Source organism: Sinocyclocheilus rhinocerous, unplaced genomic scaffold (genome assembly GCF_001515625.1).
Source record: "Sinocyclocheilus rhinocerous isolate Xijiao unplaced genomic scaffold, SAMN03320098_v1.1 scaffold4585, whole genome shotgun sequence".
Taxonomy (NCBI): Eukaryota; Metazoa; Chordata; class Actinopteri; order Cypriniformes; family Cyprinidae; genus Sinocyclocheilus; species Sinocyclocheilus rhinocerous.
In genome coordinates this window covers 8,739-26,223 of record NW_015648629.1, presented here as the reverse complement: position 1 = coordinate 26,223, position 17,485 = coordinate 8,739, and the positions used below count along the sequence as shown (strand labels likewise).

Sequence of the window (17,485 nt, the reverse complement as noted above, 5' to 3'; positions counted from 1 at the left end):
CAATAAGCATTGTGCATCAATATAACGGCTTGTAAACAATATGTCACGTAACGTCACATTTATTGTACCTCAGAAAAAAACATATTCGGTGATACGGTTTCAATAGGTTTAAGATTCTCTAGTATCAGTTAATATGATCACTTTATGAATAAGCAGCAACAATGACAGTTAATGCAATTAAATTTTGATAGATGGACAACAGGATCTATTGACAACCACCTTATAGCATTCGTTTCTTGTTAGCTTAGTTGTTTCTGATGTTAGGAGATCGGTGTGCTGTTATTTCTAACAGATTTATAAAACAGAGTAATATGAACTTACCACCACATGGGCCCCGTTCAGTTTGAGAGGTTTGGGGCTTATTAACGGGGATATCATGTACAGCAGCAGCACGAAGGCCACGATGAAAGCAGCCACTACCAGGAGCATAACGAAAGGCAGAAGCAGCCACCAGGAGTTAAAGGAGAGCCAGTGTGAGAGCGCGGAGGACATGGGTCAACCTGATGCTGCTGACGTTAGCTCACAAGCTAAATCTTCAATTCCAGACACTCCCCCGTCTCGCGGACAGAAGACAGCAGGCCTTCGGACGAGCCGTTTATGCGCTTTTATTATCTAGTGATGAGATAGAGGGTTGTACGGTAGATTAAATACTAAATTCAAGTCGTGAGACTGCAAAAGCGAACTCTTTCCGTTCGCTACATGAACCAAAACACAGAATCTAGGCACTTTGAACGGAATGCTGGCTGCGTTTGGGCGGTGGAATTATGGGAGTTGTAGTTTTTGAAAACCTCTGCTTACGGCGTTAGAATGCTACTTGTGCAGAAAATGGACTACAAGTTCCAAAGTTCAACATTCTTTCCATAACTGTCACTTTCCTAATTGAAATGCTACTTTTAAAATTTGATTCAAAATAAGCCCTTTATCCAAAACCCAGCCCTCAATGACATGCTAGTCAACCCGCAATCCAAAAATATAAATACAAAAAATATATATACAGAACTGACAAACTGGAGTTTGTGTGATTTGAAAACATTCGCATTAAAGGAACAAATAAGTCAAGTTAGTTTCATTTCAACCTTTATTTACATGTGGATATTAAAATGAATGAGATAAACCACTTTTAAACTGTCTGGAAACCATCTGTTTAACAAGACTTATCCTTAAAACAAACCAAATATATCTTTTCTATATTGTTATTCTAATAGTACAATGTCTTATAGGTTTTTAAATGGCAAACCAAACACCCTATAGGTGCATACAGATTGATATATATATGTTTTTAAAGTTTTAAATGAAATGTGCAAATATCATCCAATCATTCCCAGACCTTCTGCCTATAAAAACAATTATATAGCCATCTACAAGCATCAGTATTTGTGCATCTATGTGTGTACAGATTGAGAGAGACAAACAGACAGGAGGAAAATGCGAAGGCACATTGTATGCTGAGCCTCAGCAAGTGAATTTACAACGAATGTCCAACATTGGCCCTTGAACTCATAATGTAACTCATATCTCAGTGAAGGAACAGCACATTTTACAGTAATATACTGAAAGTAACAATGTACATGGAGACAAAACCATATGTAGTAAATGAGTGCCTGAATTGTTAAATGCGGATCTCAAAGTGTTATGTCAAATGCCAATGCATGCACAGATTCAAAGCATGACTTTCTCAAATGAGAAGGAAAATGCAACTCTGGAATGACAGATCTCTTGTGAACCCTTGTGAACAAAGTCTACACCTGCACCCAGAGAGGTCTTTGCAACAACAAACAAGAGCCTTTTAAACGGTTCTTCTCCTACAAAACAAAGCACAGCCAAAAAAAAAATACAAGCTGGAAAGTCTTCATGTGTCGTTGAAGCTTAACTTTTATCCATTCAGATTTATGTGACTGTAAACAAAACTGACATAAGTATTACTTCAAATGTTTAGTCACTGCATAAAGGAACAAATTATAATTGCTAATTGTCTTACAGCACATCTGTTGTAGGTCCTGCTGACTGTGTTAATCATTGAAAGCACAGATAATTATGATTGAGACCGCTTATTAATGATAAAAGATGCATGATGGTCACAAGGTACTGATGGCAGCCTTGCAGGCAGAGCAGCTATTAGCATGTGAAGAAAAACTGAGGTGGGCTTGAAGAGATACACATTTCAAATTACATCTAGCCTGTAGCCTGAGCTGAGAGGGCTCGTCGGTCAGAGGAGGAGCATGGGTACGAAAGGAAGAGAGGGGTGTGTGACAATTACAATCTGTTTGCTTTGGTTTCGGGAGACCGGCTCTGTTCAGCCCTCCTGTCCAAAGTCCTCTGTGAACTTTTTCAGCTTCTCCAGATCCTGCTCGTTGACGGTGGGCTTTGTGTTGGTGAGAGACCTCAGCATGTCCGACTGTGGGTATGAACAGGGTAGAATGAGGAATTGATAAAAGTACCATAACAGTCTTTTAAATAAGTTTTTCATAAAAATAAAATAATAAAAATATTGGGCGTCCCGAGTTCGAGTCTCGGCTAGGGTTGTGACAGTGAGGAAATTTTCCCACCGGTTAATCGATGCGTGACAATCACCATTGGGGTGGGGAGAGGGGTGTTAGTTCGTTTGAGTTTCCCTCTTTTCTTCGCTTTCAAATTGTTTGTAAATGCGCCGTGCGCGTTTTACTTTCACTTTCAAATTAGCGGCAATTCGGCGTTGATTCAATTCAAGCAACAACAATGTCAAACTCATAGAACTTTTAACAAAACTGATAAAAATACACCATATATGCCTAATGAAATAACAAATTACTTAGGCTACACAAAGTTTAAATTGGTATATAAAACTGAAAATCAGCAAACACCGTGGAACCAAATAAATAAGAAACATAGAACGTTTATTAGCAAACTCGTGGACCTTTCCCGATTCCGCCCCTACTCTCTCTCTCCCACTTTGCTTTCTGTCAACTAACTGTCCTATCAAAATAAAGGCAAAAAACGCAAATAATTATAATAAGAAAACAAAATAAAAACAATATTCATAATTATAATTCATAATATAAATAATTGTATTCTTTTATTTTATTTATTTTAAATATTATATTTTATTCATTTTTACTTTTTTTAATAAATACTAATAGAATTAATATTTATTTTAAAACACTAAAAAATTGTATAACTTCTGCTATTATTACTCTGTTGGGTTGAACCATTCAAAGACGCTGCAAAATAGCCAATACTCGGTCTGAAAAGCGAGGTGTGCTCTGATTGGCCAGCTATCCAGTTGTCTTTGCAACTTTACAACTTTACAAATTGTCATTGCAACTTTACAGATCTTCTTTATGCACCAAGAGCTTGTAACACTCCAAAGAGAAAGGAAAAATTTAAATCGCATCATATGACCCCTTTAAGCACAATTAGTATATACTGATGATGTAACAATATGAAAATAAAACCATGCTCACCATGGAAACAATTGGCTCCAAAAGTTTCTCTCCAGGGACGTCCATCCACGTCATTTCTACACCCTGTGGATCACCTGGGGAGCAAGGGGTTAAGAGGTCATCGACTATGACATTCAGGTCACTCCTTGATGGTCCTCGAACCTAATGAAAGAAAAGATAATGGTTACAATTAGAAGTGGTGAGTATTTAATTTAAGACTTATTAATGTAAGACTCATTTACTCCGTGTCAGTTTCTCAAAGTGTTGGTGTAATCAGCGTCACTGAGGACTCACCCGTTTGAAGTGAGTGGCGGACTGAACCTTCCTGACGGGCTGCATGAGGGCGTCTCTGACGATGACGCTGATGTCAGCGCCAGAGTAACCTTCCGTCTTCTTGCCCAGAGTCATGAAGTCTGAATCGGTAAGACTGTTCGGTGTGCTGCCCAGATTCAGCTTGAACATGAATCCGCGAGCGTGCTCTTCTGGCAGAGGAATGTAGATACGTTTCTCAAACCTAAACAACACAGAAGATAAACAATGAACAGCTACAGACTTACAGTTAAAGAGTGATAGGTGCACACACACTCACTCTATTACCACTTTTCCCATATTAAAACGATATTCAAAAAATCTAGTCAAAATCTATGAAATAACAAAAACGGAGGCTTGGGAATCATCTTATATATGAGATTCTTCTAGTCACCACCCTTTGTCTAGGTAACAGGTCTAGGTTATAGATGCAGGGCTCCAGAAAAAAAAATAAAAAATCAATTAAGGAGCCAATGAGAAACAAAATTAGGCACCAAGTTATTTTAAGTGCCTCAGAATAAACGCGTTTTATTGTTAGTAACATTTCAGTCACCCTGTCATGTGTTTATGTCATTTTAATCCATCTTGTAGATGTTCTGGGAACTTAGGTTCACTTAAAGTGGGAACGTCTTTTCCAACTTGAGAACTATACAGTCAATTGTTTATTACACAGAATCTGTGCTAATATCACGGCCCATAACTATGTCAGCATCACTTGGTCATTGAGTGTAGTTTGGGCTCCTCCTCAATGCATTCTATAAATGTTGTCATACGTCTTGCACACAACCCAGTCAGTTTTTCTTCATTAGTAACATGCAGTTTTATAGGAGGTGTTGAATTTTATCTTTAGCCCATTGCATTCTTTCTTAGACAACAGATTAAGTAAAAATATGAATATGCAATATAGTGCATATATTTTGCAAAATGGTCCTCTTTATAGCTATATTTTCTAGCTGACTAATGAGCTTATGGACGCCGAATGGTTATTCTGAGATAAATATATAGTTATGTGGCATTGTTTACAAGCGTTACTCGTTTTCCACAGTTGAAACACTGAATGAGCGATTACATGAGACATTTCATTAAGTTTTACTATCTTATAATATACCTTTTGATGTCCATTTATGTTTATTTGGTAACTTTGGTATTTATTTGAATTTCGTTATGAATTTGGCAGAATTTTAAAGCTGATACTTTGTTTATTAAATGTTAACAGATCACAAAAGCTTATTGTGATTATTGGTTGGCAAGTGCACTACAAATAATAGGAAAGACTAAAGATCTTGATAACAAGAAGCCATATTAGTATCGATTATAAACGAGAATTGTTAACGATATTGTTAATACATATATATATATATATATATATATATATATATATAGACACACCTGTAGATATTTCATAATAACATTCCACGTGATTCATTGTGGTTCATGCTCTCTGGCTCATACTGAGCTACAAGAGTTGAATAACCTGTTCTAGCCAATGTCTCTCGATGATGTCATTCAATCATGATGCATCACACTAACACAGAGTCTAATGAGATCATCTTTAACTGATAATCACTCCTCTCTGACTGTTCTCTTTCAGTTTTCCAATAGAAATTCAGTCACTCATGAAAACAAATTATTACCGTCTTCTGATGGCAGAATCCAACGTCCAGGGGATGTTTGTGGCTCCCAGCACTAGAATCCCTTCATTGTCATTACCAACACCTATGAAGACATTATTGTATTAGATAGTATTCATGGTTCATTAAAACACCATAACAAAAACTAACATGATAAATAATCATTTTTAATATCACAATGTGATTTTTTATCTGTATTTTTTGATAGTATTCATGGTTCATTAAAACACCATAACAAAAACTAACATGATAAATAATAATTTTTAATATCACAATAATGTGATTTTTTATCTGTATTTTTTATCCTGAAAAACAGATCCGATTTTGACAAATATGTAAGATTTTGATTATATGATTTTACATCACTGTATTTCAGACAAACAAAGCCTAGTCAATAACTCAACAGTTTCTTTAAGGTGTGTTTAATTAGGATTGGAGCTAAACTCCAACCAGGAGCAGGATTTGACATCCCTGTTAATGAGGATCGTAACATGTCTAAAAGGCTCACCTTGCATCTGAACCAGAAACTCGGTCTTGATTCTGCGAGCTGCTTCACTTTCATTCTCGCTCCTGGAGCCGCAGAGTGAATCTATCTCATCGATGAAGATAATAGAGGGCTTGTGCTCTCGGGCCAAAGTGAACAAATTCTTCACCAGCCTGAGGGGATGAAAGGAAACGTTTAGACATCGCATGGCATCATTTTGACCATTTAATCAGGTGACAAGCAACTTTAACCAATCAAAACTCTAGATCTCACTCGGTATCATTTTCCTAAAAAAGTAGAGAATCTGAAAGTGTGGCCATGAAAACTAATTTCATTTATAGGTCAGTTGGTGAATTTGCTCAGTACCAAATTCTGTTCACAGATCCCACAGAAAAACTGCACTTAAATAGGTCTGCTCTGTCTGGAAATATAAGCACAATAAGTCGACTTGCATTCTATGTAAATGAAATGACAAATCACAGTCACTTTAAATGGATAGTTCATGCAAAAATGAAAATTCTGTCATCATTTACTTACCGTCAAGCTGTTCCAAACCTGTATGACTTTCTTTCTTCCGTTGAACACAAAAGATATTTTGAAGAATATTGGTCCCCACTGACTTCCATAGTATGAAAAAAACACTATTGAAGTCAATGGCCACCAGCAACTGTTTGTTACCAACATTCTTCAAAATATTTTCTAGTGTGTTCAACAAAAGAAAGAAATTCAGACAGGTTTGTAACAAGTGAAGGATGAGTAAATAATGACAGAACTTTCATTTTTGCATGAACTCTCTCTTAAAATGGTCTCTGTCAATCAGAGCATGACACAAACTGTGAAAAAATCTGAAGGCTCCTTTATATAATGATTTGCACAGAAACCACAGCTGTATATGCACCCTCCAATGAAGTTTTGCAGTGTTGCACATCATGGCACTTTTTTATATCCCTTATTTTGTATGACATATACTTTGTAAATAAACAGTTATTAATAGCTGATTTGAAACGTATGATTATGCATTTCTGAATCAACATTTCTCCACACCTGATACAGTATTGTTGCCTGTGCTTTAGAAATGCCTGTACTCTTCACATTTCAGTGTAAATTATTACAAAACATACATTTCATCAAACATATTTTATACGTTCACTTTCTGGTGAACACCCATGTGGATTGCCAAAAATTTGGTGTGTTGGTGCCAAATATTTGTCGTCGTGCCTAACAACGCCCCTTAGCTGTTATAAATTCACTGTAAACCACGGCTTCTTGGGGCTTATTGCTTTATTTGAGCTCTGTGCTTATCTACTGAAATTAAAATCTGAGAAACATACAAAAGGGAGCAAAGTGTAGAGCGGTAAGCAAGAACGTCTGAACAGTAGCGAAGCTCAACACAAGAAAGAAACTTAAACTGCTAAAACAGCTAAAGGTAACCGGCACCATTCCTCACAAGACTCACTTTTCACTCTCTCCCAGCCATTTAGATACCAGATCAGAGGAGGAAATGGAAAAAAAGGTGGAGTTGTTGGCTTCTGTCGCTACTGCTTTGGCCAGGTAAGATTTGCCCGTTCCAGGAGGCCCGAAGAGAAGGATGCCCCTCCAGGGAGTTCTTTTACCTGAGACAGAAATAATTTGTATTATTAATGGTCTACTGTCAACAGTTCCTTTTACAGGGTATTGGTACAGTTGCACTTTTGATATACCCATACTGGCACTGCTGACCACTAAATACTTAAAGGGGACATAACACACACGGTTTCTGTCAATCTCATGTTAATCTTGAGCATCTATAGAGTAGTACTGCATCCTTCATATCTCCAAGAGTCTTTAGTTTTATCAGATTTATAAAAGAAAGATACAGCTCTACGCTTCTCTCCAAAAACAGCCGAGCTCCATCTTTCAGTATCAAACGATCTACAAATCCAGCGTCGGACTGGGCCTTGTTTATAAAACATTCGTCACCGAAATGATGGGAACAAACAAACAAACACGTGCACAACTCCGTTGCGGCCCCGGAAAAACAAACTGCATCCACTGTTCACGTAACGCTGGGTTCTTTGGGAAGCGGAACAAGGTTCTCTCATTCACAACCAAAAACACACTTCTTTGGAGACATTCCTCTCGAGCAAATCCTGTGCAGCGCTGCCGACGACTTCCGTGACCCGAATGAAGCACGTTGATGGGCTGCTCTTGCTCTGGTTGATGTGTGCACGCGCTCTTCCAGGAGAAGTGCCCATACAAGGAATTCCGCACTTCATAACATCATTGACGTAACCGGTGTTGCGGCTTAACAACGGTATCACCGTCAGCACCGTCTATCGCGGCAAGCCTACCCGGAAGGAGTGTATTTGGCACAGAAATACTCCCGTCATACATCCAACTCATTTTTTTTTAACTTTGGCCATGCTTAGCATGAGAATCCAACTCTTTAGCAGTGTAAATAACTCAGAATGCATGTAATAGCATTAGACCTCCCCTTTAAAACTTTAACCCCCGGTTTCACAGACCAGGCTTAAGCCTAGTCCTAGACTAAAATGTAAGTCTGAGCTGTTTCAACTGAAAGAAGTAGGGTTGTGACGGTGAGGAAATTTTCCCACCGGTTAATCGACGTGTGACAACACCGATAATACCGGTATCACCGCGGGGACGGGGCGTTCCCTCTTTTCCTCGCTTTCCTTCGCTTTTAAATAGCTTGTAAAAGCGGCGTGCGCATTTTACTTTCACTTTCGAATTAGCGTCAATTCAGTGTCAACTGCTTGAATGCAACAACAAAATACAACGTCAAACTCACTTTAGCCTAGGCCTATATATAAAACATAGAACTTTTATTAACAAAACAAATAAAAATACACCATGCTATAGGGCAGGCTACACCTAATATAAAATGATCTTAAAATATATCAGTGCCTTTGTTTTGTCTCAAGATGCACACCAGTAATGTTTTTTTCTAAGCACGTTCATAAAAATTGCTTAAATGTCCTAATTGAAATTTGATCTAATCCTGGCTTACTCTAAGCCCCGTCTGTGAAACCGGGCCTAAGAGTGTTGTATGAAAGCAGTATCCCATTAGTTGATGGTGATATAGCCACTTGCCTGTGAAGAGATGTGGGAATTTGATTGGCAGAATGACGGCTTCTTTCAACGCCTCTTTGGCCCCCTCTAAGCCAGCAACATCATTCCATTTAATATTCGGCTTCTCCATGACAATGGCTCCTGTGATAAAAGATCAGTCAATAAGATTCAAAACGCATTACCAAAAAAAGTAATTTTGTTCATTTTGAAAGATGGGGAATAACTTACCTGAAAGTTGATTCTGAAATTTCTTTTTTTCTGGGTCTTCTCCTTCTCCATCACTCTCAGTCCTAGGGTTAAAAATACAAATGGAAATATATAGGGTCAGTTATTTTTTTTAATACCGTTATTCAGCAAGGTCACATACAATTGATCAAAAGTGATAGTAAAGATATTTATAACGTAACAAAATACTTATATTTCAAAAGATGTCTGTTCTTTTGAACTTTCTATTCATTAAAGAAAGCTGAAATAAAATGTATGACTTAAATGATTTTCAACATTGTTAATAATCAGAAATGTTTCTTGAGCATCAAATCAGCAAATTAGAATGATTTCTGAAGGATCATGTGACACTGAAGACTGGAGTAATGATGCTGAAAATTCAACTTTGATCACAGGAATAAATTACATTTTTAAACATATTAAAAAAAAGAAAACATTTATAAATTGTAATAATATTTCACAATATCACTGTTACTATATTTCTGATCAAATAAATGCAGCCTTGGTGAGCAGAAGAAACCTCTTCCAAAAACACTTAAAAAAATCTAACCAACCCTAAACTAATTAACGGTTATATAAATAGCATAACAGCAAAGGGGGAAGTTCACAGTCTCAGTTGCTAACACAGCTTTGCATAGACACATGAGAACACACGCTAGCAGTTAGGAATATGCAAAACCCCATATTTTCAAATATGGGCTGAATGATCAAGCCCTGTATAATTAGGGTCCATCAGAGCCAGATTTGATTAATTTTTTTTAAGCAGGGCATTCACACCGGACATGTTATTGTGTTCAAAAACAATTAGCAGTTCATTTTGATGTTTTGATTCACAGAAATCAAGCACACATTACCATTGAATGCATGTATATGTTTGTATTTATTCAGTGAACATCAAATCCTCAGCACCCACCCTTTGTCACTGGACTGTGACTCCTTCACTGGTTTCGCTGGGGCTTTCTCTTTCTTCTTCAAGTATTCTTTCAGCTTCTCAGCCCGGTCTAAATATTCGGCACATTTGGCCCGAATGCTTTGCTTGGCCTTTTCACCCTGTGCTTCATCTTTATTTAAAAAATAAATAAATAAAAAATAGTTAAAGGTATAGCGGTGACTGAAAGCTGCCACTGTTGTGTCAAATGCTGTAATGTCTTCTCATTAACGTACTGATAAATTAACATTCTAATTAGAACATATGTAACGCTAAAGCAACATACATGAACATTTAGCAAACTATTATAATCTGGATAAAAAATAAATAACAAGACAGGAATAATATTCTTGATGTTTGTCGGTTTTCTGTTGCTAAAATCATTCTATTTTACGGATAGACATAAACAAAGATTTTAGCTGCATACTTACATTTGACAACATGCAGAAAATACTGAACAGCATGCTGATATAGACGCAGGGCCTCTTCGTAGTTTTCAGCCTTGTCCTCCTGAGCTGCCTTACTGGCCAGATCTATAGCTTTCTGTGTGGTAAACAGCATTATTTCAGAATGGGGTTGAGGAAATGCAATGTAGCTATTAAGTAATTAATGCAGTTTTATTGTCCTAACATGCACCGTATGGGGAATTTCAGGCATGGTTACATGAAAGCACCTAAATTAAACACTTCAGGACACCCTACTTCTCAAACAAACAAACAAACAAACAAAAAACATAGCGTTCACTAGAACAATGAGCCAAATATTAATAGATGTTACCAATCTATAACTGTATTCATATAAGCACAAAACAGAATGTATACCTAAACTTCAAAGTAGACAATGATCAAAACCAACACCTAACTGGTTATTGTTAGCTCATCTGATCTTACCTGCTAACGTCGTTGTCTGATTAACATTCAAACTGCCATTTATGATCTCACATACAATCAATCAAGACTGATTACGACCATTAGAGGTTTGTTAGTGTATTTAGATTATATGACAGAAGTTTAAAGAAAACACGAGGGTGCTAGTAAGACACGGCGACAACTTATTCACTACAAAATGACTGTCTTCAAAAATATTAATTTATAAACATGTTTAAACTTAATATTTATCTTAATTAAGCCCATAAGTTAACATTATTGCTGTCGGTTTGATAAACTATGAGATCAATTGTTTGCCAACTTACCTGTAAGTTGTTGTTGGCAGCCATAAGGGCTGAAAAAATCAAGAGCGACGGCGTGTTATGGAAAAATAAAGACAGTGATATATGAACAAACTGTCGCGTTTTTACAAGCAAACAACGAGGGTTGTAAGTTTATGATTTTTCAATACTTGTTTTTGAGATCGGCGAATAACAGAGGAGAAAAAACAACTTCCGCATTCAAATGTCGAATGTCACTTCCGCCTTCACGCTCACGTGCTCCAAAAAATGTCGTGCGTCATACGGCAAGACACGCCCATTTGGCGCGCCCTCCGGTTTCAGGAAAAAAACAAGTCATTCCTACGTAATAAAAGTTGTACGTGACATAACTGGAATTACGGTAATATAAAAAAAATTATGTAGTCTACAAGTTGTCATATGTGTTTTAATTTTATCCAATTTAATAATGACAATTTCTGTTTGCCAAAACATTGAATTTATATATTTGCAATACATTACATTAACTTTTAATTAATTATGCATCTGGCATGTCAAATGAATTATTCTCCTCAACTAATTAGACATTTCTCTAAACTAATATTAGATATTAATATTAATGACAGGTACCCAACATGACAACTTATCTGTCGTGCGTCATACGGCAAGACACGCCCATTTGGCGCGCCCTCCGGTTTCAGGAAAAAACAAGTCATTCCTACGTAATAAAAGTTGTACGTGACATAACTGGAATTAATATTAAAAAAAATGTATGTAGTCTACAAGTTGTCATATGTGTTTTAATTTTATCCAATTTAATAATGACAATTTCTGTTTGCCAAAACACTGAATTTATATATTTGCAATACATTACATTAACTTTTAATTAATTATGCATCTGGCATGTCAGATGAATTATTCTCCTCAACTAATTAGACATTTCTCTAAACTAATATTAGATATTAATATTAATGACAGGTACCCAACATGACAACTTGTGCTGTCAGTAAACAATATTTCCCAACCCACCCTGAGAATTATTCACTGTAATAAAAAGTGTGACAACTAACTCCAGTCTCTTCTGTATTATCATATTGGTTTAAGGCTACTAGAAATCTGCACATTCACATCTAAACTGGCCAGTGTGTTACTATAGTGATATAGCTACCAAACGTCTGAAGTCATCAGTGAGATAACTGAGCTATAAACAAGTGTTTCCATTGTCAAACCGAAAGGTCACCTACAGGCATAAGCCATATCATTGCTTACACATTATATTGCAATATGGCAGGCTAGTAATAAACAAGATTGCTATTGTTCCTTTAAGAACAGGGGCGCCCACACCTGCTCCTGGAGGGTCACTGTCCTGCAGATTTAGCTACAACCCTAATTAAACACACCTGAACCAAAGTAATCAAGGTCTTCAGACTCACTAGAAACTTTGAGGTGAGTGTGTTAGAGCAGGTTGGAGCTAAACTCTGCAGGATACCGGCCCTCCAGCAGCAGGTTTGGGCACCCCTGCTTTAGAACCATGTTGTGAACACCAGACACCACAGTGAATATGTTTAATCAAACATATTCATGAAAGGAATACAAAAATAGAATGTAGTGTATCCAAACAGACAATGGATATATATGATGAAAGTATTAAAAAGTTTACATGGTCCAATACCTTTATAGTCAACATGATATCAAAATGTACCCTTTGTACCTTATGCACAATATTCAAAAGAAAAAGAAATGCTTGTCCATAAAACTTGATATCACCAAGCCCTTTTAATTTTCTCCCATCCCCTAAAACCACCAGTACAAATACAAACAGCATTTAATTTTCACTTTAAGATAATTGTAGTGCAGTAAATGTTGGTAGCTGTGAAATATTAAATACAGTCAGTGGATTTAGATGAGGAGGGTCCATTTGGTAGATTTAAGGTTTCTGTGCACTCTCAGAAAAAAGGTACAAAAGTGGTCACTGGGGCGGTACCTTTTCAAAAGGCACACCTTTGTACCCAAGGAGTCCATATTGGTAGCTTAAACGTACATATTAGTACCAAAAGTGTACATATTAGTACCTAAAAGGTACAAAAGTGTACCTTTTGAAAAGGTACCGCCCCGGTGACAGCTTTTGTACCTTTTTTTCTGAGATTGTGGACAGTTTAGTTACATCGCTGTAGGAAGTGGGAGCAACACAATCTCATGAGAAAACTGTGGTGATTTTGTCGGAGTTTTTATAATGTGATTCACTTGGAAATGTGTGATTTTTTGACAAAAAGTAAGCATGAAGTTCCTCCACTTACCCCACCCCTAAACCTAACCATCAGTGGGATATAAGCAGATCGTACGAAAATGCACGAATGAGATCATACAAATTCATACAAATTAAGGTACAGTCACATTGACTGTTCTTTGACAAAATTTCATGTAATCCAGACATTTCAATAGAAATCCACGCAAGCTGAAATTTCACATGAGAGTGAAAGATGCATGCAGATTTGTGACTTCTGTGTCAGCTGTGCTTCATACATATTGGCAATACACAATGGACCTTTTTGCCCACAAAATGTCACCAAAAACTCACTAATGTGACTGCACCTTTAGCCATCAATTCTACAAATAGTTACAAACTGCCATGAGAATGTGTTGGTTGTGTCTGCTTCACCGAGGATGGTGTTCAGTGTAAATCTGAAGTCATCAGTGTAGTGACACACCAAAGAATTTAAAGTTGTAAAGTTGCCACTTCTATTGCCACACCTCTGAGAGATACCAGATGTTACAGGGACATACAGTGGCCCCTCAGGGTCCCTTGCAAAAAACACACCCACATCCCACAAGCTAACCAGAGGCCATGGCTAAACACTGAGTTTCAGTATCTGTTATAATCTGATAATACTGCTAGGTCTAAACTTTTAGTTGCAAAAAACAAAAAAACAAAAAAAACAAAAAGCCAACACCCTGAAAATAAACTTCGACAACAATACCTTACAGTGAAAGAGCATCTAATTCGTCACTGACTAATGGCAGAACAACCACCTCACCTGCCTCCCAGAGACTCAATTATTATATTAGACATTAAAGTTTTGCTGATTAGCATGTCGTCATCATTGTTGTTTTTACTATTTGATGAAACATATATTAGTGAACAAAGACGTATTAATTTCCAGCATGTGTTAAAGGGGTCATATGATGCGATTTAAATTTTACCTTTCTCTTTGAAGTGTTACAAGCTCTTGGTGCATAAAGAAGATCTGTAAAGTTGCAAAGACCGTAATTATGTCCCTACTGGATGCAACAAATGCCTCGTTTATAATGGGTTTTCATGTTTTTGAATCATCGCTCCGGCCTGACAGGGCATCATCACAATATGGCAAGGGGCGTAACATTTTCGTCACGCGCTTGATGTATTCGGCCAATCATAACGCACTGGATAGCTGGCCAATCAGAGCACACCTCGCTTTTCAGACCGATGAGCTTCGTAAAAATCGACACGTTTCAGAAAGGCGGGCATAGAGGAGAAATAATAATGTACAGTATGTGGAAAATAATGTGTTTTTTTAACCTTAAACCGCATAAACACATTTCATTACACCAAATAATGTTATTTTTAGCAACATCATATGACCCCTTTAATAAACTGCTGTAGACAGGCGTTTTTATGAAGACTGCACATAGACAGCATGATTCATCTGAATTTGTAAGTTTTTAAAAAGTGGGACTCAATCCATTGTGGTCCAAATTGCTTGGACATATTCATAAATACACAAAGAGACAGTGATAATTTTATAGTAACCTCTTTCTTATCAAGACAGTCTTGAAGCTCTTCTGCTCTGTCCAGATACTGCTTACACTTATCTCTGATCTTCTGATTGCCCTCCTTACCCTGTGGTTCACCTGAATGCATGGAAACAAAGGGTTAAAATGCCAAGAGACTTGAACAGACCATTGCACATGGTTGTGAATAGGTTATGCCACACTATGCACTTACGTTTTATTATATGCAGAAAATATTTCACTGCATGTTGATAAGATTTAACAGCCTCCTCATAATTTCCAGCCTGGTCCTCTTGTGAAGCTTTGTTGGCTATGGCTATAGCTTTCTGTAAAATGAAGCATGTGCAGTTGTACTTATATTAAGTCAGTATAATCACACCTGTCTCAAATTTAAGGCAGTAAATACACCATAAGCCACTATGCAGAGATTTAAAAGTGTAACTGTACTTAAAGCACCATTACACAACATGTAATAACATTTAATATTAAAATATTTAATAATGTTACAGAAAAATTGTCTGTTTTTGTCAGTTAAATGCATTTTAAGTGATACGTCAAAAATCATTGCACATACAAAGTTATTTATGACTAGTATAGTAAAAAAAAATATTATTCAGTGCCAATTAACTTTAACAGAGAATTAAAGGGTTAGTTCACCCAAAAATTTAAATTAGCCCATAAATTACTCACCCTCAAGTCATCCTAGGTGTATATGACTTTCTTCTTTCAGACGAATCCAGTCGGAGTTATATTAAAAATTGTCTTTGATCTTTCAAGCTGTTTAATGCCACTCAGCGGGTGTTGCATGCATCAGTCCAAAAGAAGTTAAATAAAAAGCAAATCCATCCATAAAAAAAGAGTGTCTCACACGGCTCCGGGGGGTGAACAAAGGCCTCCTGTAGCAAATTAAAGATCAAAGACAATTTTTAATATACCTCCGACTGGATTCGTCTGAAAGAAGAAAGTCATATACACCTAGGATGACTTGAGGGCGAGTAATTTATGGGCTAATTTTCATTTTTGGGTGAACTAACCCTTTAAGCTGAATATGCACATAATTGAATTAATTGATCATAGTTCTAATAGAGCCTGAGATTGTAATATCTGTAATCTAAAATGTAATATCCACAAGACATAAATCTCTGACCATAATGTGGCTTCTTATGACTATTAGTAAATGTGCCTGTGAAAATAATAAACCACATAAATAAGTTAAATACACCAGTATATGAACTGCCTGTACTTCATAAATTATATATTTTGAGAGTCAGTGGAGCCTTGAAAACTCTTTCAACTGTTCTCAGATGATCGTCACACTTCAACAGCAGAATATTCAACACTATTTCCGAACTGATATCCTAGAGAAATCTTTAATGTCCGGGGTTATTACCGTGTCTCGAAACTAGAAGCTGCCTGCCTACAAGACAGCATCACGAGCTTCAGGAATCACTACATGCTAAGTTTGAAAACAGCCCGTTACGATTAACTTTCTACTTAAAGATAACTTGAATCACTTCACTCTAACTTCATTCATAAATAATGACAATGTTTCCGAAAGTGGTGAGTGTGAACATGGCTTCTAAACAACCAAAACAACTTTTACAAGAAAACGTACACGGATCTGCTTTAAAATATTACAAACTACAATAGGCTACTCTTGTCGACGCTCACATTGGCTTGACATTTATTCATGATTTCTGTATGGATTTATTTACCTGTAAATTGGTAGGCTCCATGTGACGCTGATTTGTTGTGAACTGAAGTCGGTCTCTGTTCAGTTTCGGTATTGCTGAATTATTGAGTTTGTGAACACCCACTCGACTCATGACAAGCACTGAGGAACAACACGAGAAACAGCGCCCTCCACAAGCTCACACCGAGAAAAAAACATCATTATAGCTCAAATATATGAATGCCTTTAAAACCCTGGTTTATTTGCTAGTTCGTGTTCTTTGTTTATCCGTGGAATAAAAAGAAATTGGTGAAATATATTTACACAGATACTCAGAAAATACTGTACTACAGTCTTCTTTCTATTTTTAAATAAATTAATAAATTAAAAACACAATCCAAAAAAAATCCTAACTCCTGCTAAAACACACACACATAAAACGCCGAAACCAGCCTAAAATGGTCAGCTTGATCATATCTGGTTAGACCAGCTGAACAACCAGCTAGTTCCAACTTAAACCAGCTACGACCAGCAAATCAGCTTATTCATATAATAAATTTTACATATAATCTCTCATTTCTTTCTCTTTTTTTGGCTTGAAATGTGACCCGGACACATTATAGGGTTAATCCCCTAACTTGTACTTCTGTTTTCATCCCTGTTGAAAAAACCAGCATTAGGGATGGGCGATACCACTTATTTTGTTTTCGATACGATACCGATATTTTTCAAGGCAGTATCGTCGATATCGATACCGATTCGATACTTCTGAACTAAACTTTTAAATTATGAAATGTATTAAATTATTAAATTACTAAGAGTAAAATGGGTAATGA

The 17,485-nt window shown here is 36.7% G+C and overlaps 1 protein-coding gene across 2 annotated transcripts; it reads right to left on the bottom strand.

The window, feature by feature from the left end:
- Nucleotides 1-1,064: 1,064 nt before the first annotated feature.
- LOC107710065 (vacuolar protein sorting-associated protein 4B-like) lies at nucleotides 1,065-16,856 on the bottom strand. Of its 2 annotated transcripts, XM_016514762.1 has the most exons (13): nucleotides 16,693-16,856; nucleotides 15,192-15,303; nucleotides 14,997-15,097; nucleotides 10,497-10,608; nucleotides 10,051-10,198; nucleotides 9,141-9,202; nucleotides 8,934-9,053; nucleotides 7,300-7,456; nucleotides 5,868-6,016; nucleotides 5,363-5,444; nucleotides 3,714-3,933; nucleotides 3,441-3,581; nucleotides 1,065-2,395 (listed from the first exon to the last, which is right to left on the bottom strand). In XM_016514762.1, the coding sequence occupies exons 1-13, from the start codon at nucleotides 16,801-16,803 to the stop codon at nucleotides 2,294-2,296; spliced, it is 1,617 nt and encodes a 538-aa protein (XP_016370248.1). In that variant the 5' UTR covers nucleotides 16,804-16,856; the 3' UTR covers nucleotides 1,065-2,293. The 2 variants fall into 2 exon arrangements, with proteins under 2 accessions (XP_016370248.1, XP_016370249.1); XM_016514763.1 differs by lacking the exons at nucleotides 14,997-15,097; nucleotides 15,192-15,303; nucleotides 16,693-16,856 and adding an exon at nucleotides 11,258-11,490.
- Between the last annotated feature and the right edge of the window lie 629 nt (nucleotides 16,857-17,485).